The sequence below is a fragment of the Chaetodon auriga genome, chromosome 7, assembly GCF_051107435.1.
Source record: "Chaetodon auriga isolate fChaAug3 chromosome 7, fChaAug3.hap1, whole genome shotgun sequence".
NCBI lineage: Eukaryota > Metazoa > Chordata > Actinopteri > Chaetodontiformes > Chaetodontidae > Chaetodon > Chaetodon auriga.
In genome coordinates this window covers 8,276,720-8,302,632 of record NC_135080.1, presented here as the reverse complement: position 1 = coordinate 8,302,632, position 25,913 = coordinate 8,276,720, and the positions used below count along the sequence as shown (strand labels likewise).

General features: G+C 40.6%; 1 protein-coding gene across 15 annotated transcripts in view; it reads left to right on the top strand.

Moving 5' to 3' along the window:
- Positions 1-25,913, top strand: part of ncam1b (neural cell adhesion molecule 1b) — a 73,313-nt gene that overhangs the window by 32,098 nt on the left and 15,302 nt on the right. For 7 of the 15 annotated variants that reach the window (XM_076736012.1, XM_076736004.1, XM_076736010.1 and 4 more), the window contains exons 3-15: positions 356-565; positions 1,984-2,127; positions 3,473-3,610; positions 3,969-4,086; positions 6,059-6,219; positions 9,347-9,489; positions 10,756-10,779; positions 17,968-17,997; positions 21,761-21,911; positions 22,078-22,265; positions 22,598-22,694; positions 24,386-24,550; positions 25,283-25,411. In XM_076736012.1, coding sequence (XP_076592127.1) covers positions 356-565; positions 1,984-2,127; positions 3,473-3,610; positions 3,969-4,086; positions 6,059-6,219; positions 9,347-9,489; positions 10,756-10,779; positions 17,968-17,997; positions 21,761-21,911; positions 22,078-22,265; positions 22,598-22,694; positions 24,386-24,550; positions 25,283-25,411 — 1,698 coding nt within the window. The remainder of the gene's footprint in view (positions 1-355; positions 566-1,983; positions 2,128-3,472; positions 3,611-3,968; positions 4,087-6,058; positions 6,220-9,346; positions 9,490-10,755; positions 10,780-17,967; positions 17,998-21,760; positions 21,912-22,077; positions 22,266-22,597; positions 22,695-24,385; positions 24,551-25,282; positions 25,412-25,913) is intronic. The other 8 variants (XM_076736006.1, XM_076736002.1, XM_076736014.1 and 5 more) reach the window with 3 other exon arrangements.

Sequence of the window (25,913 nt, the reverse complement as noted above, 5' to 3'; positions counted from 1 at the left end):
TTTGAAAGCCATCTTTTAAAACCATTTAGTTACGTCCTGGTGATTTAGAAGTCTTGGATGTATCGTGTATTAATGTGGCTGAAATGCTCTCCACATCTGTTCTGGACAAAACATGACATAGAAATTGAAGAAAAACTTTTGAGGACAACTATTGGCTGATATTTCGTCATTTTACTTTTACAATATTTTGATAGTGTCAAACAGCTAGAATGTATAAACCACAGGCCTCAGTCCATGCAGGCGTATGAGCAACCTACAATATTCAGTGTGTGGGCACTGGTGAACTTCACCGATGTGGAATGCATACATTTTAGATGACTTGTTTCTAACATACTGCTCTTTACTGTACTCTCAGTTGTAGGTGGTGCCAAGCAGATAGACTGGTTTGGACCAAACGGGGACAGGATAGAACCGAACAGACCAGACATAACAGTAACTCGTAATGATGAGTCATCTTCCACCCTCACGCTTTATAAAGCTGGCACTGAAAATGCAGGGACGTACAGGTGTGTCGCTACCAGCGGTGACCAGCAAGGGGAGTCAACCGTCAAAGTGAAAATCTTCCGTAAGTATTTTCCTCACTCTCCAAATTATTGAGTGGTATGAGCACAAAGGAAAAAAAATCCTGTTTATTGAACTCACAGTATTTTATTGACTGCTCAAGGGCAACACATTACTCTTTTTCTTTTCAAGTGAGGATGGATTTTTCATCAGTTCAATAAACGGTCGGAAGACCATTAGAGGGCTGCTTAATGATGCTGTCTGTTGTTCAGTTCTTGTGAGTAATGGCTTTTATTTCCCATGAATGCCAAGCATCAGCAAATGTCCATCAGAGATGAAATCCTTTGCCGAACACAACTTTTCCTGTTATTTCAGTTACTATTTGAGGCTATTATTAGAAGTGTTCACCCATGTAGACATGGCATATTAAAATCAATATACAGTGTCAAAGTGAGACTGCAGTTTCATTTTTCCCTTTGCAGTTTGTTAAGATGAGCATTCTTCTTGACTGAATGTTCAGGACATTGGAAAGCTGTGTTTTAAGAAGGGAAACTGAACTGTTCGTAGATGTGATGCACCTCGTCGAACTGGCTTGTAAACTCACAAACTCAAACATTCACATTAAGTAAGCTACTGTTATTTTAGGAGCTACATGCGAGCTGACGTCTGCCATCTACAGGAAAGCAGCAGCAGTTTAGCCGACGTAATGCAACGTCGCCCCCTGCAGTCAAAGAAAATGACAGCTGCTGCAAATTCAGTGCTTGTGATGAAGCTATTTATTATTGTTTTTGTGTGTTTTAAGTTTTTACATTCAAACTTTTAGCACTTGTTTCAAGAAATGAGCTGCACAGCATAGCTGAAAATGTCTTCATATGTTCGAATAGTGTAGTTTTATAGCCGGGAAGTATTGTAATGTTTGGTCTGGGTCAAGACTGTAAGGTAACGTTGGCGCTTCACTCCATGCGCTGTCGAACTTCTAGCAAATTCCATTCACCAGTTTGTTAGTTCAGAAATGCTTTAGTTCTGGTAACTTATAAAAAAAGTCAGTCCAGGGAGCTGCCTTAGAGTGATAATAAGCTTAAGGTAACATAAAGCACTGCCTGATAAAGGAAGTTTGAAGGAAAGAAGGTCCTTTTCGTTGCAGTTATAAGGAAGTTGGTGCAGCTCAGAATTTGATTGTGTTTTTTTCTTATGTATAAAAAGTGCTGATTGGTTAAATTGCCAAATTCTGTTTCAGCCTTGCCATCTTTTCACAAGAAAATTGGAGGAAATTGAAAAGAAATTGCTTGCTTGATATTGAAGATTATCTTGTTGTGTGTGGAACAATATTAAAAAGGAATTCTTATGAATGTCTACGTCTGTAATAGTGAATAGAAATATGTTCCTTCCCAATGGGCAAACTAAGTGAAGAAGATGGAGTTTTGATGAGATTCATACTTTAATACCAGTGGATGAATACGTGTTTTGTATGTTATGTTCCAGAAAGAATCACCTTCACGAATGCACCCTCACCCCAAGAGTTTACCGAAGGAGACAATGCCAACATTGTTTGTGATGTCATCAGTTCACCTCCACCCACTGTCCTCTGGAAATATAAAGGAGCAAAAATACAGATGGAGAAGGATGGTAAGAGTTCTCTGAACAGCACGGAGCGTGTTTCTGGTACTCTTGGTTTGGTGATTATCTCCTGTCATCTGTTTTAACTCAGCACATTCTTTATATTCCTGGTTGTGAGTGTTTTGTTCAACTGCAACTCTTTGACAGACATTAACTAATGAATGTAAATAGTTTTAAATATTTGTATTTGCACAGTCTAGTTCACACAATTGTTTGCATAAAATCACTTTGAGGTCCATATTAGAGGGGGGAAAAAAAATCAAAAAGCTGCTAGTACTAAATATTGTGTGTTCCTTGTTGCGTTGCTCTCCAAAGTGAAAACTGCAGTCTTAAGCTCAAAGATCAGGGAAGTATTTATTAATATTTATTATTTGATGTATAACTACCCATATTAATAATGTACAGACTCTTACAAGTTGATTTAATGCTTAGTCAAGTCAGGTTTGAAGTACAAACTTACATAAAGCCTTTTTTCAAACAAACTAAATCTGAAAATGTGATTCATTTATTCTAAATGTAATGAACATAAACTAGTGCATACTACAAGACTTCAGTGTTGAAACACAACCACAGACGCAGTGCTTTCCCAGTATTAGACACTAGATATTGTCGATGCCCTGCTTTTGTTGCCACCAGGGTTTATCCCGTGCTTCGAAAGGAAAAATTCATTTGGCTTTGAATTTGAAAATACAATTCATTCTCTGTTATTCACCCCTGACACTGAGCAATATCATAATGTGTATGGTACTGTTGGTATTGCTCTCTGGGAAAATAATAACACAAGCTCATGTGTGGGTTGTAATAGTATTTTGAATTACTACGTGATTAAATTTATTCGGGTCACATTTCATCTCAAACTGAGGGGGTTCTTATGGGCTTTGGTCCTATTCCTCTTCTTCTGGTGCTGGTAGAAGGAGTATTGGGCATGCTCACTGAGATGAATTTGACACAGTGGAAATTCCCTATAATCTGTTGTATTGTCAGTTGTTTTTTTTATGGTAACAGTATCCCCCAGACAGACAAAACGATTCCTAATGGAGCTTGAAGAAAATGCATAAATTCAACGTTACGTTTGTAATAACACTGCAGAGATTGCACTGCCTAAATCAGACACCAGTGTTAAAGTGTTGATAAGTTGTCAGCCAGATACATCAAAGTGAATCTCTGTCATGGTTGACTTAATCAGGCAAGTATATGTATGCAGATGTATATATGTATGTATAAAGCCTCTTCTTGGTAGCACAACAGCAGCTGTTTATCATCAAACACTTTTAAGTGAGTGATTTGTGCCTAATTCCAACTTGTCAAACGTATAACACACCTGAGAACGCATTTGTCTTCTGCTTCCTTTCAGTTCGGTTTAAGGTACTGAGCAACAATCACCTTCAGATCCGCGGCATAAAGAAGACAGACGAGGGCTCATACACCTGCGAGGGTCGCCTCATGGCTCGTGGCGAGATTGATCTGCGGGTCATCAGGGTCGTTGTGAATGGTTAGCAGGATTTCCTCTTTGCTTTTTGTTCCTGTGTGCATGTTTTCGTGCGGCAGGTGTCCCATGATGCTTAAATAAGCTGCAGCTCCTCAGAGGTGACCAGGCCCAGCATCAATATGGAAACAGTTGCCCAGAGCAACCGTGTATCAAAGATATTCCATGCTAATGAAGTCTGTTTCCTGCAACTTCTGAGCCTCGCAAATGAGTGAGCTTAAAATAAACGTTCTGAATTTGTCACGGCATCTTTCTCTGTTTTCCCTCCTACTGTCTGTCCCTGTGACATCTACGTATGTATGATCTTATCTACCAATTTATTTTTCTTTATATTGCATTATTTATCTGTTCCTCCGTGTCTCAGTGCTCCCGACCATCAGGGTATGGCAGTCAGAGGTGAATGCCACAGCAGATGTCGGGCAGCCTGCCATGTTGACTTGTGCTGTTGATGGCTATCCTGAACCCATGGTGACCTGGACAAGGTAAAACTCTGCTAGCAACTGGGGAGACAAATGCTTTCAACATTTGCAGCGGCACTTGTCAGATGCCAACACATCAGCCGAATGATTTGGACAATGTGTCTGTTAGTTTTCAGAATGAACTTTGCACCAGGCTAAACATATAGACTGAAAAAATAATTAAGATGCCAGACTTTATCTAATAATAACATGATTGCTGTTGTGTGTAACTTAGTCTTTTCACTTTTTATTTATTATTAGTAGTATTAGTATTATTAGTAGTATTATCCCAGTTGTTGTCAAGGCATTTCATTGTGAACCAGAAATGTCAACGAGCTGGTGGCACTAGAGTAAAAGTCAGAGGATCACCAAAGTCAATGCAGTTCAACCTTTCAGGGCAATCCATCCAATAGTGACTGACCAACAGAAAGACAGACCAACAACGCCATCCATTGAACCCCGCCGCTCATGTGGCTGAAAATGAGTGTTTAACAGTGTTAGTGCCAACTGTTGTTAACAGCTAAAGTGGTTGTTGGCACATAATGTCAGTAGTTTAGATTAGATTAGATTAGAACAGATTAGATTAGATTAGATTAAAGCTATCTGAGGAGATGCTGAGCCTCGCATTGTGCACGCACCGCCATCTTGGCATTATATCATTATGTCCGTATTGGTAAAAGCTGGCAGCAGCGGATTAAAGAAATGGGGTTAATTAGAAATAGTAAGCTGTATGGGTTGTACGTGTATCAGCTATATATGAGCTCATATCATCTTAAAAATGAGGCAGTGGTTCTCATACATGCTTAGATTTCCCTCTGGTAGTATTTACAGTAGTTTCACAGAATCACTGTCCTCCTGCATAAGAACTAAGTGTGAAGTTCATTATAGCCTATTAGATGTTTGTGTTATGAAGGTTGTAAATTTGTAAAGTACAGCAGGAAAATTTTACTCACCATCCATAAATGATAGCTGGCTTTGCATTATTTACATTATTATATAACATTATTCACACTATTATATATGGTACGTTATTATATATGATATTCTACGAGGATGTAAAGGGTTTTACTGAACAGAGCGCAGAAGACGATATTACGCCCTGTTTGCTCAGTTTGCTCTCAGAGGGAAGCATTCTGCGGCTCCTCAAGCAAAATGTTTTTGGACTGAATATCCTGTCCAGAGCTTGTCAAAATAAAGTGCCCACCAGACACTCTGGGAAATTAAGGACATTCTGCTAACTGGTTTCATTTCAACAGGATACTTAATCACAGGGTATCAGAGGTGCATGTAAACAGTGAAACCTGAAGACTGGGGTGTCATTAATAGCCACAGTATTCAGTGTATCTGAATACAGTCATTGATAGACTCCTGCTTTGTTAAACTGTTCCTGTTCCTGTTTCCAAGACAGCAGTTCGCTGAGTAGACATCTCAGAGTGGAGGGTGCAAACAGCTCCGGAGCCACTGTTGGCCTTGTTTTTTGTGTTTTGTTGCCCTTGAAATCATTTTTTTATACTTGTGCAGTTAGAGGGCACCTGCAACTTGTTGAGAGCTGTGTTGTGAGCAATCTCAGACAGTCAGAGGCCAGAGAGCATTATCTCCTCTACATGGCCGCAAGTGGTGGCAGACAATTTATACTGTATGTGGACAAAACGAAAATATGTGAGCCATTTTCGGTCAAATTGAGTCTTAACAGTGAATGTCAAAAGGCTTGAAGGAGAAAAACATCATTGCCCTCATTTTGTGAAACATTTTCTGCTCTGAGATTTTGAGCTTTCCCCTTTTTCTTTTTCATCATTATGCTTCCACTTGATCGTTTGATCTTTCTCACTCGACCATTCAAAGATATAGGAGAAGCACTGCTTATTTTCGATAGACCTAAGGGCAGCAAAGAGTTAACTTTTTAAAGAAAACCTTGTAACATGCCGCAGTGTCAGAATAATGATTGAAACTGATTTGGATAGATGGATATAATGTTCAACACTCACGTTTTCCACAGGAACGAAGTGGTTCTGGAGGCACGAGAGAAGTACAGCTTTAATGAAGATGGCTCCGAAATGACAATAATGGATGTGACCAAGCTGGATGAGGGAGAGTACACCTGCATTGCCAAGAACAAGGCTGGGGAAAGTGAGCAGGAGCTCAGTCTGAGAGTGTTTGGTAAGGCATATATGTACTAAAGTGACAATATAAATTGTTCCAAGTGCGTGGGAATGAGGTATACGAGCGCGTAGGTGGGGGAAGAACAATAGTATGGTTATGTGTCTGTTTTCTAAGGGATACAAGATGAGGTGTCGTTTCAGTGTGGGCTGCGGTTGTTTCATGTAAAGCTGAATCTTAAGGATTTAGAGAGCTGGCCTAGTGGGATGAGCTCAGCTGAACTCTTTGAAATCTTTTTCTTTTTTCCTGCACTTTCGCTCCGTAGACTGTTGTGTTTATTTTGTCACATAACAGCGAACATAATTCCAGTCACAATCACAATATCAGTTCACGCAGTCTCTCTGTCAATTAAATTTACAATGACTTAGCTGGTGCAGTTTAAATTTCCGAACAACAGAGGTGGCCAGGGCCTGATTCTTTAGAGCTCAACGGGTAAACAATTACCATTAAATTACTGAAGACAGCTTTCAAAGCACATTGCAATTTAGCAAGATTTACCTCATTATCTCAAAGATTTTCTCACACTCACCAAGCTTTGGTCTCCTTACATCAATGTGGGAACAGCTGCAATCATGCATATCCTTACAATCTCCCACTTCTACATATGAACGCCGTCTCAATGTGTTTACCAGATCGTGTTTTTTCCCTGATCCTCATTAGAGTGCTTGAATATTGATACCAAGTCTGATTAGGTGTTTATATATTCTTACATATTACAGCTGCACAGTGCAGCCTTAAAGCCCGTGAAGATGTTTCTCTATAACATTCACTAATCAATCAAAAATTAAATGTTATGTTCAGAGAAAAACAGTTGTAAGCTGCATTCGGACTGGGTTTATTTCTCTAGGGGAGGTGGGCTGATTTTAACTGCACTGGTCAGTGACTTTAATACCGTCCACAGCGAATATGTGGCAGATTTTTCACCCCCATCCCAGCTCCAGTAATAATTGTAGCCACAACTGCCCGCTGTCTTTCAGGGAACTCACCGGTCCTCCTTTAATTTAAATCCTGCCCGAAGTGATGTTCTTACCTATTAAAGTGGATCTGTGTTGTTTGTACATGACGAGCAGTTTGCCGCTCTACTCTTTTTTTTTATCAGCTTGGTATGAAATTTGACTTCTGTGTCAAAAGGGAGTAAGTTAAAAATGTTTTTGCTCATCGGATCGATGGAAATGTGCCAGCACAAACATACAGGCCTGTTGGGGAACCAAAATCATCGGAAACTGACCCTGTACAAGGTCATTGAATGGACCGCTGTAATGTCAGCTGCAGCTACTGGGATTGTCTTTGAGCGCTGCGTTTTTCAGCCTGTTGTTGTTTACATTTTTACATGTTTTACTTTTAATACACCACAAATATCAAAGTATGCGGTGTTAGCTGTCCATGTTGGCAGTGAACACATGAATATACAGACAAACGTAATTGGACGACTTTAATACTAAAGGAATCGTAAACATCTGAAAATCTCAGGCAAGTTTGGAAGTCCTTTTTTTCTATGACTGTCTTTGCGTCATGTCTCTCCCTCCACCCCTGAGGAGGCTTTTGGCTTCTGCAGAGTGTCCATGTCTCTACTACAGACTGCGTCCTGTAATGTCCTGATGGTCAAAATGTTGTCTGGAACGATGCGTTAAATTACTGAGGAGTGCCGTCTGAGTGAGGTTTAGGTACTATTAATCAAGAGTTTAACACTCAAAACCCGGCTTCATCAGAATTGCGTGGCTGTGTTTTGATCTGTTTGATTGACTGTGCTGGCGATATGCTGCTCAGAAGTATGTAACAACACTCTTCTGCTCCTGATTAACCTCATCCACTTCAACCCAGTGAGGAGAGTACAGACAAAAAAAAGAGAGAAATGCAGACATCACGTGAAATAACCAATAGTGTCCTATCTGTAGAAGAAGATTTTGTGTTCATGTGATCTCAAAGTCTGATGGAGAAAATTGATTTCCAGAGCCTTTGAATAGGGCTGCACTGAAATTGGTAGAGCAAATTCTTTGAACACTGAAAATAAGCATCACTGTCTTTGGAGAAAAGTCTGTGTGAGTGTCGGTGTGGAGCTGCAGTGGCAGCAAGGTTTAGGCAGGATTTCTTTCTTTCTTCTCTTTCTCTCCAGCATGAACAAAATACTGACGTTTAAATTCAGCTGTTAGACAGCAGCAGAGGCTTTTTAGAGGCTTCGTGCACCTGTGAAATACTCAAAGCAGCTCCACTCACTTCACCTGCTGACACACATCACCAGTATGCTTGCTGTTATTGTTAGACTATTGGTTTGTTTGTGCCCGTTTCAGGTCCAGTCGTTCACAGTGCTGGATCCTAGAAACTGGTTTTAACGATTAGAATGGATCCGAAAATGGATCAGGGTTAACATAACTAATATAATACATTTAAAAAAATAATCATCAGCTCTGATCCCAAGCCTGCCCGTCGGTTTTTGAGACCCCCGACTGTGAATCCAAATTGCTGGATGTTCAAATACTTTTAATTTAGTTCTAACAACATGACGATGCAGCTGCTCCTTTGTATATTTGATAATTATTGGTTAACAGAATTTTAATACAAGGTTGCAACTGTTTCCTTGTGCTAAAAAGTGTAAATTACATGTAGTATTAGAATAGGCTCACATTTAGCAAACGCATTGGTTGATCCATGCATTCACCCTTCATGGAGTGGAATGAAAAACAGATTAATGCTCAAGCTCATGCTTCAGAGGTAGCACTTCAATTCGCTCTGCTCATGTCACAGTTGTGGCACTCTGCTGTGCTTTCAGGTTAGCTTAGGTGTACTGTAACACGACAGTTCTCTCAAATGTAAACAAAAATGAAGACCGGCTCCTTTGAGATAGGCTAAATAAATTATTACATGAATTTAGTTTGGCTCCACACATGGTTATCACAACTTTGCTGCTGCTGCTGCTGCTGCTGCTGCTGCTGCTGCTGGGACTGGAAAAGCTTAAATACAGTTTTGCTGCCATAAGAATCCCACTCACCTGTCAAGCTACTGATCCTCATCCTCCCTTTGAACTCATCCCAAATCCACAGAGTTGCTCTTTCACTCATTGTACTTGTGCTACCGAACCACCTGGCCGTCTTGTTACGCTGGTGTGATGACTTTGTTTTTGTGTTTGCAGTCAAGCCTAAGATCACGTACATCGTAAACCAGAGCACTTCAGAAATGGAGGAACAGGTAACTCTGACGTGTGAGGCATCAGGTGATCCAACTCCCACCATCAACTGGAGCTACGGTGAGCGCGTCTTCACTGAAGGAGAGCAGGTAAAATAATAAAGGCAGTATGGATGACAGTAGCAATTAAATATCTGAATGCTAGGTATTCAAGGACGAGTGTCCTGTGAGTAATTATCCTCCTGGAGTTAATGAGTCACACCTTGTGCAAAGTAGATATTTTCTGTGTTCCACTTGCAGATTATGCACACATTGTCCCGTTTAACTAACTAGTACACAGTGGGAAAATGACATCCCAAAACCACTTGGTGGATGCAAGAAAATAAAGGTATTTATTGGCTCTGGCAGCACAGGAAATAATTAAAATAGGAATAAATCTATGAGGACTATTTCTAAAGTTACATTTTGACTGATTTCAATGACACTGGCTTCGAAATGTAAAAAAAGAAAAAGTACATTTCTTTCACTCTAACTTTCTTATAGTCGACTTTCTAATGCATTACTCTGTGATGTGGAATTGGGACACACTGACTAATAACCACCAGGGAGGAACACAAACCTGCAGGACACCGGTGTCTCAAGGAGAGGAATTGAATACCTTTAACCTAAATTCAGGAGGTATATTGATCATGTGCAGCTGGGGGGAATTCTGCAGTTTCATGGCGAAACACCCTCAACAAGGTTTCTGTACCACTGATTATTTCCCCTAAATTAGCAGCTCCTTCAAGATGACCCAGTGGATTTCATGTAATTAGCTCAGTGAAACTCAGCCAGTAAAGTAGAGTGCGCTCAGATTTGACTCAAGTTTTCCCAAAAGTCAAGAAAATCTGCATCAGAAACCCAATTAGAACATTCCCAAAATAAGCGTGCAATTTGAGGCGATAATTAAACTTTGTGTGCTTCTTATTGTACAGTGTTTGCTAGAATGAGCACTTGAATGATCAAGTGTTTGTTCAGCATTTTCAATCACCGTTATCATTATTCTGCTCATGCTGGTGATTGAAAAGTTTTGTATGAAAATGCTCTAATTTCTAAGGTTTTTGTCTGGAATCATCTTTAAAAGTTGTGTTGGCACTGCATTGGTTAAAAGCTAACCTCCTGCTTACCATTACATCCTTGATACTGTGTCCTCTCGGTAATGTCTCATACAATATTACATGCGCAAACCATCAAAAACCATGAATACCTGATCGGTATTCTCGTACATCTATTGCCCACATGGCCTGATTCTTCAAGGTCTTGGTGTCTTGCTACAGTTGAGAGGTAATGAGGGGGAAAATGCTTCAGAGAGATACTGTAGTTCACAGAGGAATACTGGAGCCAGTCCATTACATGCACTACATTTTCTTCCTACAGGCACATCTAAACAGGATCTATCAGGTATGAAATCCGTGTGGCACAGAAATGTACTGGAGTAGTGTTGCAAAATATGGCTCCAGATTTGACAAAACCCCCAACTGAAATCAAATAATCCCCTTTTCATTGAAAATTTCCCAGCTGTTTCTTGAAAACCCCAAGGAATGATCTCATCAGAGTTCATGAAATTGACTGGACTGCTGCATGCTTCCCAAATATAGCCTGCAAACTTCACTGATCTGGTGATAGAAAGCGTGTGGAGCTTATCCCACGAGATCAGATGAAGATTTTGTTAATAACGTGATAAAAGGGAAACGCCATTTCTGTGTCGCTGTTGCCTGATCATTTCAAACTTTCCATCACAGCATGAGGTTGCCTGGATTCAAGCCCAGCTCCGTCTGTCTGTCATCTCCATAGTTCTGTAGATTGTCTAACATTTACGTCTGTATCACTTGAGAACGGAGGGTAAAAGTGCTCCACTTAAAATCTATCTTTTGAGTCTCAAACACTCAGACAAAAATGAGAATGTGAGTGTGGGACTGATCATGGAGGTGGCCACTGGAGATGTGGATTATGCTGCAAAGAGAGGTTTAATGGCCATTTTTCCAACTGTGAGAACTGATCACCACTGAAATCCGTTGTAACTGACATGATTTCAAGCAGACTACAGCCACTGTGTTCCACGAAAATGGAGGTATAAACTTTTCACAGCCACCTGTCAAACATACAGGGCTGAGTGTTTGATACTGAAAAACAGATTTTGAGAGGAGCGTCACGTTGAGTGCAAAACACGCTACCACCATATGACGCACGTCGCAGCAGGCCTTTTTTTTTCTTCTTCTAAACCCACACACCCACAGTGGCAAGACGCACTGGCAAGACACACTGGCAGACATGGACACACAGCCCAGCAACAGTTTACACCTCTGTCCTATCATCCAGTGTCCCCTGAGAAGCAGCTTTTTTTGCAGAACACACCTCCCAGCTGCTCTACCTCGACTTCCTGTCAGTGACAGATTGCCTTCTTTTGTGGTCTTGCAGCTGTCATAATGGATGAGGAGAGACTCATCAGAGGGCTAGAGTCACACTCAGAGCTCTACATCCCAGTCTCACCATTATCGGTCATAAAAGACATTTGCTTGGCCAGTTATACTGTAGGTGTGAGGACTGACTGTGCAAGTGGGCGCAGAGGAAATAACACACACAGGCTTTTTGTTATTAAAAAGAAAACGGGCAACCACAATCTACAGTACCCACCCATTTCCTGCACCCTGGGGTCCTGTTGACGTGCTGCACCATGGCATGTCACGTGACACATGTCATGTGACGCACAGCTGTGCTGTGGTGGCACCGTGTTTTGCTCCTTAGTCTGCAGTATGCTTGGTGATCTGTGGCATCTCTTCACAGCTGTCAAAGAAATGATTAGCAGCCTCACTGAGTGACTGTCGACTACGGACAGAGTAGAAGCAGACTGCTTAGATATTCCTTTATAGTTCTGGTTATCAGCAAGGGAAATGGTTTCCATGCTGAGGCTCTAATGAATGCGTGAGGAAACGGCTGCTAATTGTTTAATTGTCTCGTTCTGTTTGTTCATCTGATGTCCGTCTGTCATGCTGTCTGTAATCATCATAACAGCTGTATTTCATCCAGGATGGGTGTGACAATTGAAACAACATTCGTTTGGGGTGGACATGGTGAAAAGTTTCAAAAAAGATATAATGCAGCTGTTACTTCACTGTTCCAGTTGTTGAACAAACTTTAAAAGGAAGTCACATGAAGGACTTTCCCATTTATGTTTGAATGTTAGAGTTCTGTTTTGGGCAGAGGACCAGTACAGATCCGCACTGTGCCGTCTTAGATGTGCGGCGGTGATGAATTGATGGAATTAATTAGCAGTATATTTAAATGTGTTGTTCAGTTCTTTGGCTTCCTACTTGGTCAGCTGCTTTCATTTCTTGTTTGAACAGTACTGTGCATCTAGTACATAGATGTTTTTCTGCAGAATCCTCTGATCATGAAAAGATTCCGTTTTATTCCCATACAGTACTTTGTCACACATATCAGTGATGCTTTGTTCATTGTTAGACAGGAAATTCAATGGCAGAAGAGCAGAGGATTATTGAGTGTAATAGTCCAAAGTTTTACAAAAACTCCACTTTGACAATACCATCGTTCCATGGTTCGATACTCAGCCCAAATATAATTAGAAAGGTACAGTCCAAACTTTGAGGAAAGCTTCAGAAGCAAAGCCTTCGCTCATGTTAATGATACCATTCAAAAGTTTGGAATCACCTGTTATATTTATATGTTTCTTCTTTCCTTCAATAGTGGCTATTTTAACAAAACACTATCATTTACACACTAAATGCATTATTTACATTTGAAATAGTTTTGGCCCCAAAAGATAATTGAATGTGTTGCATGACAGGGGAGAAGATTACTGTTGTCATCATTTTTCCCCCCAAACGCAAAAGATTATGAATTTGTTTTCCAGTCCAGAAAAGCGCAAGTGACCCTAGATCATTATGGAACTGCAACGCTGCAATCGGGCTCGAAACGTGATGGGAACATGTTTTTCTGCAGTCTGCTCAGGTGTTAGACTGAATAAGATTAAACTGTGATTTGTCAGTCGATAGTTTGTTCAGCTGACCTGACTAAACTAATCGTTTCAAGTTTTAAGAGTAGCTTGCTAAAGCCACACACCTGTTCATTCCAGCATGTTATAGGATTGTGCACTTGACACTGAAACAGGAAACTGTTCCTATTTAAATCTGCAGTTTCTTTCCCAGTGACTGGTGATTTCTTATATTCTTAATTAACTGTCACACAGAGGTATGTTTGTCTCTTTCTCTCCTCCAGTTGTCAGTCTGGTTGAGCCACTTCACAGCATTTTGTTTTCCGTGTACAAATTTTTTATTTTTATTTTTTGCAAACACTTCATACAAAATATAATCTATTTGTCAAGAGGACGCTACACAACCTGAAAGCACGAAAGCCCATTCAGAAAAATCGAGTCGTCCTCTCAGCCATCTGACTGAACCAAACAAGCTTTTGTGGCAGGTGACTCCAAACCTTTGAACACAAGTGTGTCATCTCTCAGGTTAGAGTGAAGCCTCAAACAACCCAAAAAAACTACATGGAAACAGTTTGTGTTTGCATGTAGTGCTAATCACCAAAATACATCGAGTGTGTCCTTGAGGTCTAACAAATGGGCTGAAGGTATTTCCCTCCTCATAAAATATTGGCAAACCTGCTTTGTTTACATCTATGTTTGCTTGCCAGCGGGCTTCTTCCTCCCTGCGGTTGCTGCCACGGCGTGAAACCATGGGTAGGAACATGTAAGACATCACCTGCATCAGCCGTGCGTGTTCAGGCGTGTGACAGCAAAATGTGGAACCATATGTAAAAACAGTGTTCTGTGGTGTTAGCAGTGGTCAGGAACTCCACAGGGTTCCTTTAAGCTAACATTTATACTTGCCTGTGAAGTTACTGTTATACATGTGAAAAGGAACAGAGAGGCAAGAAGTAAGGGTTTAATATGTTGTTTCATGTGTGAACTATGATGCAGCAGATGGAGGAGACAGCCTCTGTAGCTCAAGATACTGAATGACTGCAGTCTTTGAGCAGAAAGATCATATTATATTTTTATATTATAATATTATTATATTTTTAGAGACTGCGGACATAAGAAACCACAGCGGTTGACGTTCCAGCTGATATCACGCGACAGATTAGCCGCTCGTTGTCGGTTTGATGCCGAAGGAAATCTTGTGTGACTATGTTTGAATCCGATCCCTTTTCATTGTGGTTTTGGATGTTGAAAGGTTAACACGGGGAGAGACGGATTCATTCTGAATAACCTCTTACACACAGTTTTCAGCGTCAGCAGACAAAAGCTTTGCCTGATAACTGCGAGTAAAGGGGCGCACAATGCAAGGATTGAGGGAGATTACTGTATCGTACAATAGAAGAGCAGTGGTATGTTCAAAGAAATGTTGTACAGTCGTGGGTGTATGCCTTCTTAGAGTTATGTTTCAAATTCAAATGGGTACTTATCCGGGGATAGTTTTGTTTTTGTGTATAAGGCTATTAAAGTTAAGTATTTATATATTTATTTTCAAACTTTCATCAACTTCACGTGTGGTATTGGGTTGTTTCAGTCCTTTGAATGCGTTTGCTGCGAGTTGCTCAGATAAGTGTGTCTGTTTAATAACTGAAAATGTAAATGAAGTATTTATCCATGCTTTGTACATTATCTACATAATGAATGTTTTGCTTATTTGAATACATATTAAACATTCTGCTTGATGCAAAGAGTTTCCAAGCCGTAATTATCTGGAACTATTTTAAACTGAAGTTGAAGCGAAATAGGACTAATTATAAAACTTAAAAGCACATTAAAGTTGGTAGTTGATTGGCTGATGCCATTTTACGTCTCTAATCTGCGTTTTTATAAAGAAAATTCAAGTTTCGGGACATGAATCCGCTTTTGAGGCCTGCTCTGTCCAACATCCAGATTAGGAATTAAAGACCTGAGAAAAGAAACTCATGATTATTTCATAAGGAATGAGATGCTCAAAGAAAATATGTAATTAACGTTGTGTGGCAGCAGTTAAGGCAGAGCATCTAAAACAGAGGAATGCTTTAAGCGTTGGCGCGCCAGTGCAGAGAGACCATTGTTTTCTCAAAACACAAAAGACTACTCATTTACAACAGCACGCCTGCTAGCTCAGTAGTGGGGTGATGTAAGGGTTTCTTCTAAAATACTAGTCAGTTTTCTGTGATGTACTGGCAGAGGTTCTGAGGCTCAGCAGTTAATGACACAGGACAGTGACAATACGCATAATCATCGCTTTCAGTCAGGCGTCACCCAGTGAATGAAACACTGCCAGGGTTCTGTACATTTATGTGTTTAGTGTTTTTTTGTTGGTATGTCTCTCTCTCGCTCTCTGCGTTGGCCTCTTCATGCTGACATTACAATTCATGTCAGAATAAAGAGCAAGGATGATTCTCCATGGAAGGGAGTAACAATGGGCTGGAAAAGTGATAAGTCCCAAGGGAAGCCGCACCGCATTGTTCTGCGTGTTCACTCGGGGAAGTGATTGTGTTTTTGGCGCCTTCCGTTTTGCACGCTCACATCTGCTGCTGTTCATCGTCCTTTTGTCTTAAACAAACACCTGTCACAGATATTGACTGCGATACTTGTCAACTCACTCAGTGCAGAAGCAGCGCGGCAGATGAGCGTGTGGATGAGGTGGTGATGTTCCAGACTATTAGGTTGCCTGTTTTAATTGGACTCAGCACTGTGTTGATATGCAGCCGACTGCAGTTTGTAATGATGTACGGTGCACAGTGTGTTTTGCTGTGACAGTGGAGGACTTACGACGCTCTTAAGAACATGGTGAAATCATATTGCAGTAAGCTTTGCATATGATTTATCCAGTAAGTGTTTCACTGTCTCTTCTTTTTGCCTTCCTCATTTTTCTGGTCGTCATTAAATGGTGAATCTGGTTCGTGAGTGATATAAGGTCCCTGAATTTAAACATGCCTTTGTGTTGGCTATAAGCGACTCGTACTGATTCTGAGAGGCTAATAAAGGGGCCATTTTAGATGTGAAATAATTGATGGTTTGATTCACTGTTTTGACCTACAATTATTCCAGCAGATGGCTTTCATTTACTTGACATTTTCTTGCTGTTGCACCTGATGAAATAGCTGTTTATCATTTTGCTTATTACGCTTCAACACTTCTTCGCTATGTGGGCCATCACATCTCATTGTCATGCTTAACATTTTCTCCTCAGCTTCATGAAATCCATCGAGCATGCTTTCCAAAAAGCTTTTTGTCTCGTCGAGTTGGGCTTTTCAGTGTCATTGTGATTTAACTTGACATGTTGTGCGGTACAGTTCAAAGTATTTGTCTGTCATGCAGAGGTTTGATTTTATCTGTCATGATGTTAAATAATTCTGGATTCAGAAAGGAGGGAGATGTGACCAACATGATTATGAAAATTTTTGATATAATTATATGATTTTATTTGCTCAGGAACTCTAAATAACATGATAAAATGTCAGCACCATGGTGATCCCACTCAGTCAGTGAAAAATACACAGTATGTGCAATTATTTGAAATGCAACTGCATTAATTAGACATAAGAGCTGCACTGCCACGCCTCAACATGAGAATTTGTTCACTACATGATGGTATGGGGAGGCAATTACTGATAACATTCAACAATAACTCGGACTGTTGGTGGATCTGAGTGCATCCATTTTTAAAACAGAAATGAACATTTTAAAGCAAACCTGCCTGTAGATTTCCAATTGTCCTGACGGGGAGAGGTGCTATCGTATCTTTTTTTAAAGACACTAAAGTTCTGAAGATATGCAAATCACAGTTTTGTTTATTTTATCCTTGAATACAAAGCATATCAATGGTGGGACTTCATTTGAGACTGTAGTACAAGTAGTGTTAACATTCAAAGCGGAACATTTGACTTGCAAAATGACTCAACGTAATACAGACCACCTGTAGGCAAAGATTTATTTCCAGGTCTCGCATGGGGTGCAGGAACAGCTGCAGCAAAATAGCTTCTTTTAAACCCCATTGCTTATTGAACAACACAGCAAGTGCTGTTCAATGACTTGACGACTTGGGTACTTAATGTTGTTACTTGATGTAGGACGGACAGAGCGGTGCTCGACTAAGTTCAGTTTCATTGGGTTTTATATTCTCATTACCACTTTAATCCTAAAAAATGGATTGCGAGTCGATAATTGCTGCACTTCTTTTGCCAAACAGGCCGACATATCTCTGTTGTTGCACTGTAATGGAGTCACCTCTTCCCAATTAACCAATAAGCTCCTTATCTGTAAGCATTTGTGCTATCATGATGCCAATAGACTTACTCCTTTTGAGGCTAGAAGCAGTGTTCTTCCAATGTGCAGTGCAGAAAATAACGACAACAGTCCCCCAGAAATACATCTTTAAAAGAAAACTCCTATTATCACATTGTGAGGCTTCTCCGGAAGGGAAATCCAAAGCACACCTCTTATTGTATCTGCAGACGTTAAGCAAAACACAAGACATTCAGCTCAGGGACTGTCGATGTACGTGCATGCAATGTGCAGCATCCCAGCTTTGCCTGGATCAGGATTACCTTCTAAGAATTACTGCCTTTTGTTTGTTGTTGTGTCTCTGTCCTCTGCAGGCATCATGGACTCGGCCCGAGCAACATAAGGTATTCTAAATGCATGACTTTTTCCTACTACCCATCCATCTTTCATGTCAGGGAGGTCTAATACAATTCTGGATGGATGCAGATCAAAATTTGTGATCAAATAAGGGGTCAGGGAGAGTATAAACCCTGAGGAAGATGCAGAAGCCAGGCAGCCAGTGCAAGTCTGTTTTTATTTGTGTGGTTTCCATATACACTTAAGATGCAGCGGTCTGCTTCAGCCTGCTTTATTATTATTGTTTTCTTTCTTTAATCACAGTCACTACAAGACCTTTGCCTGCCCAAACATCATTTTATATTTACTTGATCATTTATAAATGTTACGCTGATTCTGTTACAAGCAGTTTGTCAACCTGTTTTCTCTGAAGAAACTGATTTTGTTGAGGTCTCTGTCCTCCCACCCACATCTGCACGTCTCTCTCAGTCCACAGCTGATTCCTGATTATAACTTCAGCGTGCATTTTTGACATGCTGCGGTTATCTATAGTTCTAATTTACTGGACCGAAGATGAATGAATATGGATGTAAGAGAAAATGAAAGACGTCTTTGTGCAGCAGCCCTGAGCATCAGAGCCAGGAACTGTTCCTGAAAGAAAGGGAAAATTGGCAAAAGAAGGAGCTGCCCACATAAGCTTTTTCTGCAACTTACTGCACTATCGAATATGTGTTTTACATATGTGAGAAAGTTGGTGAGAAATACCATGCTGTAATCTCCAGTATTAGTGCAGAGCGCATCATATTAGAGGACAAAACTGGTACAGATTCATCTTTTCAGCTTTCAAATGAACAGAAAGTTGTGCTCTCACGAAGATGCCATCGATAATCAGCCCATCACTGTTTCAGCTGCAGGATCAGAAAGTAGGGTTTCCATTGTTATATATACTTTTGTAGCATTTGACAAGAAATGAATATGTATTTTTAGACCATTTGGTTCCTCAAATAGCCTTTCTATTTTAAACTGCAGGGAGCTCTGCACATCAAGCGAATTGGTCTTTCCCTTTGACTCCAACCTGTGATGGTTTTTAGAATGGGTATTTTTTACATTCACTGTTTTCCCACAACCACTAAATATTGACATCTGACATGCATTCATTAATAACACCTGTGATTACAAACGTCTCGAATGAATAACCTTATCAGACACTCCTCGCTTCAGGCGGTGAGAAATAACCTTTCTCACCATGCACATGCTGACAGTAATTACTAGGTTTGTGTAAAACTGTGTGTTACACATGGTGGCACTTACACTTTTGTGCATCAGCAGTAAAAAGCTGTTGAAGTAAGTAGCATTGCACATTTTTGCTATATACTTTTAGCTAGAAATTGAGGCTAAAAGGTATTATTCTGGACATTTGAATGAGTGATCAGCTGCCCCAAAAAGCCCAAACAGTAGAAAATGTATCCCAGTTCCCTAAGCTGCTCTGTTTTTCAAGACGGATAAAGATAATCCAAAGCAAGTGCTACTTTTCTCTAAAACAAGCACACACAGCTTAAAAACACAGTTATGTCATGCTACTTTATTTTCTGAAACATGCATTAGTTAACTGTTTCTCAAATTCTATCATTTGTGTTTTCAGGCTGTGAGTGTTTTGGTTTCTATTAATGGATCAGGCAACAATAGTTTTCCCTTTCTGACATAAGTGTGTGGTTTTAAAGTCTACCTGCAGTCTGAATTGATCAGTGTGTCTCTGTGAGATATCCCATTACAAACCGCACAGAGGAGTATGAGCATGCTGAGCATGTTTGTTGCAAATGCGTAGGCAGCTGAGTGTTCATTTGAGAAGGCAGCGGAAGGGAAGGTACATTCAGGGGAAGGTGCATTTGTATGCTGGGCCAGTTAAGATTTGGTGAGACATGAGTGTAACATGTCCTCAGTGAATTCTCAGTGTTATGCTCTAATGTTCCATCAGTGTCTCTCTCTCTTCTGCTGGTAAAGCTGAAGAAGCTGTTTGGGAGCTCTGCTGTCATCCTGGTTTGATTTATTAGAGGGGCTTTGATCTGAAAGTCTTTATTTCCTTCCCTTATCTTATTCTGCACTAGCTTTTCACACAGACATGTAGAATGGTTCTGTATCTATATCTTAAAGACAGTAAAGTCAACAAATAATGACCTCGGGCAGACAGCCACTGTGGTGCATTATGCATTCATACTGAAAAACCATTGTTATAAAACATTAATGAATCATAATATTAAATGGCAGCGAACACATTTTCCCTCTGGTATGTATTCATTATGGTCTTCGGTGTGCGTCTGGAGCCTCTGAGAAGCTGTCCATGTGTGGTTCTGGCTTTGGTGACATTCTGACGCTGCATCCTCCAGAAAGCAGGAGCACAAAATCAAAAAGGGCTCAGTGTTGCAGCGTAGTGACTAACATGTTTGTACATGTGTGGCATGTTGCACAGACGCAGGAGTCAGAAGCAGTACCACAGGATGCTTCTGCACAGGGGTCAGAATAAAAGGGTAGAGTGTTATGTAAGTGTCTCCCTGGTCCTGCTACCCGCTATGCATAATGAATGCCCCAGACATGCTTTGTCCGTTGAATTTGAATACAAACTAACGAGGGTTTCTCTTACATGGCTGCCCAGACTGGGCCCTAATTCAATATGTGTAAAAGCATCCATGCCATTGTTTTGCCTGCAGCTTGGATCAAAGCCATGAAAGCAACCAATAGGGAGGGCATGGATACTCAGTTCTGCAGCACCTTGTAACAGGAAACACCAAAGCTTGTTGTATAAAAGGGTACAATATAAAAAGACTTGAATGTCCCAAATCCTAAAAATAAACTGCACCATTCTGATTGGTTTGAGACTCACTGAGTTTGAGATCTACTGTGATTGGCCAAATCTTCAGTCATGTTAGATTAAGATTTTTTTTTTTATTTTATTTTTTTTTTACAACTTCTATAATATATTTTAAGTTTTAATTCATAATATCCTGATGGGGAAATGGCGCCTTTTATAGGAGAAATGTGGTCTGTCTGAAACGTTACACCCACAGTTTAGTGTCACATGACAGCAGCAACCACAACAATACGGGAGTTGTTGACCCTGAAGGTCAGGAAGCCACTTATGGTCGGATGTTGTAACTCTGCATATTGAGTTAATGAAACCAGGTATCTCCAGAGCAGGAGGGTCATTTACACATCTCATTAGCCAGCTGTCTGTTGTTATATCCCTGGTTTCAAATGCTGCGTGACTTGGCATCTGCCCTTCATCACTCAAACCGGGGCATGTGCTGAATGTGCCGTCAGAGAGCACTGCGACCGAGCAGACCACAAATGATCCCAAGTGATTAACTTAAAATGTTATTTTGCTGAAAAAAAAAAAAAAAAAACATGATTGTGTGCGTTGACACTAAGCCTTAAGTGTCTTCAAGATGAAAGTGCAAGCTTGGCATGTAAGGTAATGCTCTGCAGTCTGGCGTCATGCATCAGCGTATTTCACAAGTTGCTAAGCCCTCCGTGTGAAAAGCTCGAGATGGTTTCTGGTGCCTTCTGTCATCAATTATTGATAAGCTCCCCTGTACTGTCAACTGTGCCCTTATGTTTCCCCCATCTTCACAGAGCAGCGCGCTGCCTTTTTCATTAATGTAATGTCTGCTCTGCTCATTAAAGACAAGCTTTTTTTTTTCTTCTCCTTCTTCTTCAGGTCACACATCTTTGCAGAAATGTGCTCTGATAATGTAAATGTGCAAATATGGCTGTGGAAACTAACTGATGCGAATGGGCTGTTTTTGCTAAACTAAGCTATTTCCTGCTCTCATTTAGAGTCTGGATGGAAATGTGGTGGTGAGGAGTGATGCTCGTGTGTCCTCCCTCACACTTAAGTATGTCAAGTACACAGACGCTGGTCAGTACCTCTGCACAGCACGCAGCGCCATTGGAGAGGATGCTCAGCCGGCGTATCTGGAGGTTCGCTGTAAGTATTTCCTTCTTTCTTAGAGGAAGCTGCTAATGCACCTTTTTAACAGAATAAAATGAGCAATTTCTGATCATATAAAGCTCTAAAATTCACTTTTAATTACAGAGCACAAAACCAAAAATGCTTTGGTAAAAACTTTGTACTGAACACTTTTTTTCTCCAGATGCCCCTAAGATCCACGGTGCAGTGGCAGTGTATACCTGGGAGGGAAATCCTGTCAATATCAGCTGTGAAGTCAAGGCTCATCCCAGTGATGTATCTATTGTGTGGCTGAGAGACGGACTGCAGCTTCCTAACTCAAACACCACCAACATTAAGATCTACAGAACGCCATCGTCCAGCTACCTTCAGGTACACTCACACATATACGCGTCAAACCAGGATTTACAGTCCCTAAAATAAACACACACGCGTGTGCACACACACACACGCCCCTTATGTCATCAAGATTTCATGAGCATAGACTTGAAGTGAAGGGTTTTCTTTCAGCTCCATTGTGGAAAAAAAAAAATCTGATGAATAATTCAGCTGCAGGAAAGCTCACAGCAACAAATAAAAATAGGCTGCTCTAATGGACAAACAAAAAGGTCACCTTCAGAGTGTTTGACACACAAGTTTGTTCATCTGTTTTGGTGTGCTGCCCTTCATATACTTGCTTCCTTTTTTTCCCCTCCTTCCTCCAGATAACCCCCGAGTCTGAAAATGACTTTGGGAGCTATAACTGCACTGCTTCGAATGAGATGGGTACAGAGTCCAAGGAGTTCCTCCTCATCCAGGCCGGTCAGTTGTGATTCATGGTGCCTTGCTGTTATTTGTGTGTGAGGGGTGTTGGTGATAGGATCACTGCTCATGTAGGGTGTACATTTTCGATAAATGCTCGGAACATTTATTTTAGTGATAATAAATAATCAGTAGTTATGGTAAATGTCAGTGCAGCACACAAATGAAATTGTGAGGAATGTGCTTGGCTCCAGGCTTCAGGAAGAGATTTTTCATTCATGTTCAAACCACATTAGACCAAAAACATCCACCACAATGTGAGATTACAGCATGCAGTGCTTGTTTAGATGGATGATACATTGAGATGAGAAGGAAATGGAACCAACATCAGATAATTTACATACCATCGCGCTGCTTGTTTAGAAAATCCACCAGCTCTGAGGATTTCACTTGAAATGTAAAACAGTATGTGTTATTGTACACGTCTAAGGTTTTAGTGTGTTTCTACTGTGAATTAAAAGACAATATGTCAAAGTAGCAACACTTCACTGCCAGCTGATACCACAGACTGAACATTCACCAGGACATTAGACAAATGGAACAGACAGCAGAGATAATGTTGCTTTTAAGCCACAAACTGAAGTAAATGAATTGAAAAGACCGCGTTCTTCCCTCAGAGCGGAACATGGGCGACCACACTAATCACAGTTTGCCTTTTCATTTCCAAGATGAAAGTGATGCAATACAGAACTGTGCTCACACCAGAGTGTGTGAAGTCAGAACAGCCACCAGTGTGAGGCCCACGTGGCCATTCTCAGTGGCTAAAATAGTTACGTGCACAGAGTATTCCCTTTTTGCCCTTATTACTATAATAAATAAGGTAAAATGATATTCCTACTGAGCTATTTACATCACTAATGAAAAGGAATATTTCACAAATATTTCCATTTACATGAAGCTGATGTTGTTTATCATGTCTAAATGTGTGTCACAACCTGCAATAAAAACCCCAATTGAGACTCTTATTGTGAATGTGCTGCATGCATGTCCAAAGAATGCTGCTAAAACCCGGAAAATGCTTTATTTGGAATATCCAAACGGAAAGTGCTGTTCATGTGACCCGTATCAAACTCGGAATATTGTCATAAATGTAGAAAATTAGTGTGCATGTAAACGTAGTCAGTGTCTTGACTAACGTGAAAGTTAACGAGGAATTGACTGTCAGCTGATTGTGTAGAATTTGGAATATTTAGGGATTGTAGTCATAAGTGTCTGATCTCATCTTGATTTCGCGTCTCCTTCAAAAGCAGCATTACTTAATGTTTCAGTATTCCATTGACTTGAAACATTCGGTTGAGCGTAGCCTGAAGTCTGTCTTTTTCCAGCTTAAAGGTTTACCAAAATCAAAACAAGCAGCTCACTGCTTTCTGCTGCTTTTTGGGCAATTATCATCACTGAACACTGACTTGGGATAGTACTTGTAGCAGAGCAGCATTTTGATGTTTTTCCTGCCTTTATTTTTCTTTTCTGAAATGACGTCAAGTGTGCAGCATTTAGTGCTGAGAAACTGAATTCATGTCACAAATCATAGATTTCTCTCAAAGCCGAAGCTGCTTTTAGATGCATTTTGGATCTGCGAGGAGCTGCGAGTTCAGTCTGTTAGCGTAATGGAACAATGAGTCTGACAGCGCTGCTGTGCTGCAATCTTACCGTTTTTGTTGTAATCACGCTGCATTTCCTCCCGTTACCAGAGGTGCCGTCAGCTCCATCCATCAGTGAGGTGAGACCCTTCTCCACCACAGCGCTGATCCAGTTTGAGGAGCCTGAATCCACTGGAGGTGTTCCGGTCCTGAAATACAGAGCAGAGTGGAGGATTCAGGGCAGGGGCGGCTGGGTGCACAGGGTCTATGAAGATGGTAAGAACACCAATCACAACAGGAACCATAGGAGCAACTTACAGTTAAAAGCAAAGAAAATGAGTTTTGTAAGGTTTTGTTTGACATGTCTTCAGGCTTTTGTCTCATGCAATGCATAATATTGGATTAGACATTTGGATTATTATATTTTGGCCATTTTCAATGTGATTTTTCATGTTTATTATATGCAGATAATTGTCAATATTGTCAAAATATCCATATTAATAACGTGATGGGTTTAAATCATATCTGCCATTCATACTTTTGTTGAAAGAGTACTACGTTTAAAAAGCATCACATTTAATTAAGAGTGCTGCGACCAATGAAATGTTCATAAAGCACTTTTGTTATGAGGTTTTACACGAGAGATAAAAAACAATAAATGAACGATAATAGTAATGTTATGTATGATATGCAGAAAGTAATCCTAGTCTCAGAAGTAATCCATGCGTGCAGGTTTAACGCTGAAAGATGGTGGCTTTAAAACAGCTGTCAGTTATTTCTGTTTCCGTGTATCTCTGGGTTTAGACCTTTTAGACCGTCTCTAAATAGATTTATCTGTTGTTTAAACATTGTCGGAATGAAACCAGAATTTAGCTAATCAGTGTTTACTCGCGACAGAATTAATTATGCATGTATTGTTTGAACAGGGGCCGTGTTTGTTTTACCCCTAATCAGAATGATCAAGGTGTTCTCATCTGGGATTGCTCTGCCTCTCGTCTGTTGTACCAGGCTCCATCAGCGAGGTGACTATCACAGGCCTGAAGCCAGAGACCAGCTACGAAGTGAAGTTGTCAGCCATCAACGGGAAGGGTGAAGGTGAAAGGAGCCCCGCTGAGTTCTTCAAGACGGAGCCTGTCCGTAAGTGGCACCTGTTGCACGGTTTACAGCGTGCTGCCGAGCTTTCATCTTTCCTTTTTGACCTTTGCCTTCACAAACATATTACCCAAAGTGCCGGTCCATCCCATAACTGATCTATAAAAACTCAGTGAAGAGAAGAGCCTGTCCGCTGCTGCACAGCAACACACAACTCAGCATTGAGGCTGTTTGGACAGCGACACAAAAGCTTCCAACTGTGTCTTTTCAGTCTCAGTCTGTCCTCTTCCAAGTTTGTCAAGGAGTAAAACTGACAAGAGGAACTGACTCACTGACCTGCTTGTTCTGTTTATTCAGTTTTGTTTCAGTGGAGGAACATTTAAATCTAAGAATTCAGGAAAACTTGTCATCATTTAGTCTGATTGGCTGAACACAGTCTTGCTAGTTTACACGTTAAATTGTGCTTTGATTTCATCACATAGGTCATTTATATCCAGTCACATGATCACTTAAAATGCAGTTTCACAGTATAGTGGTCTCATTATGA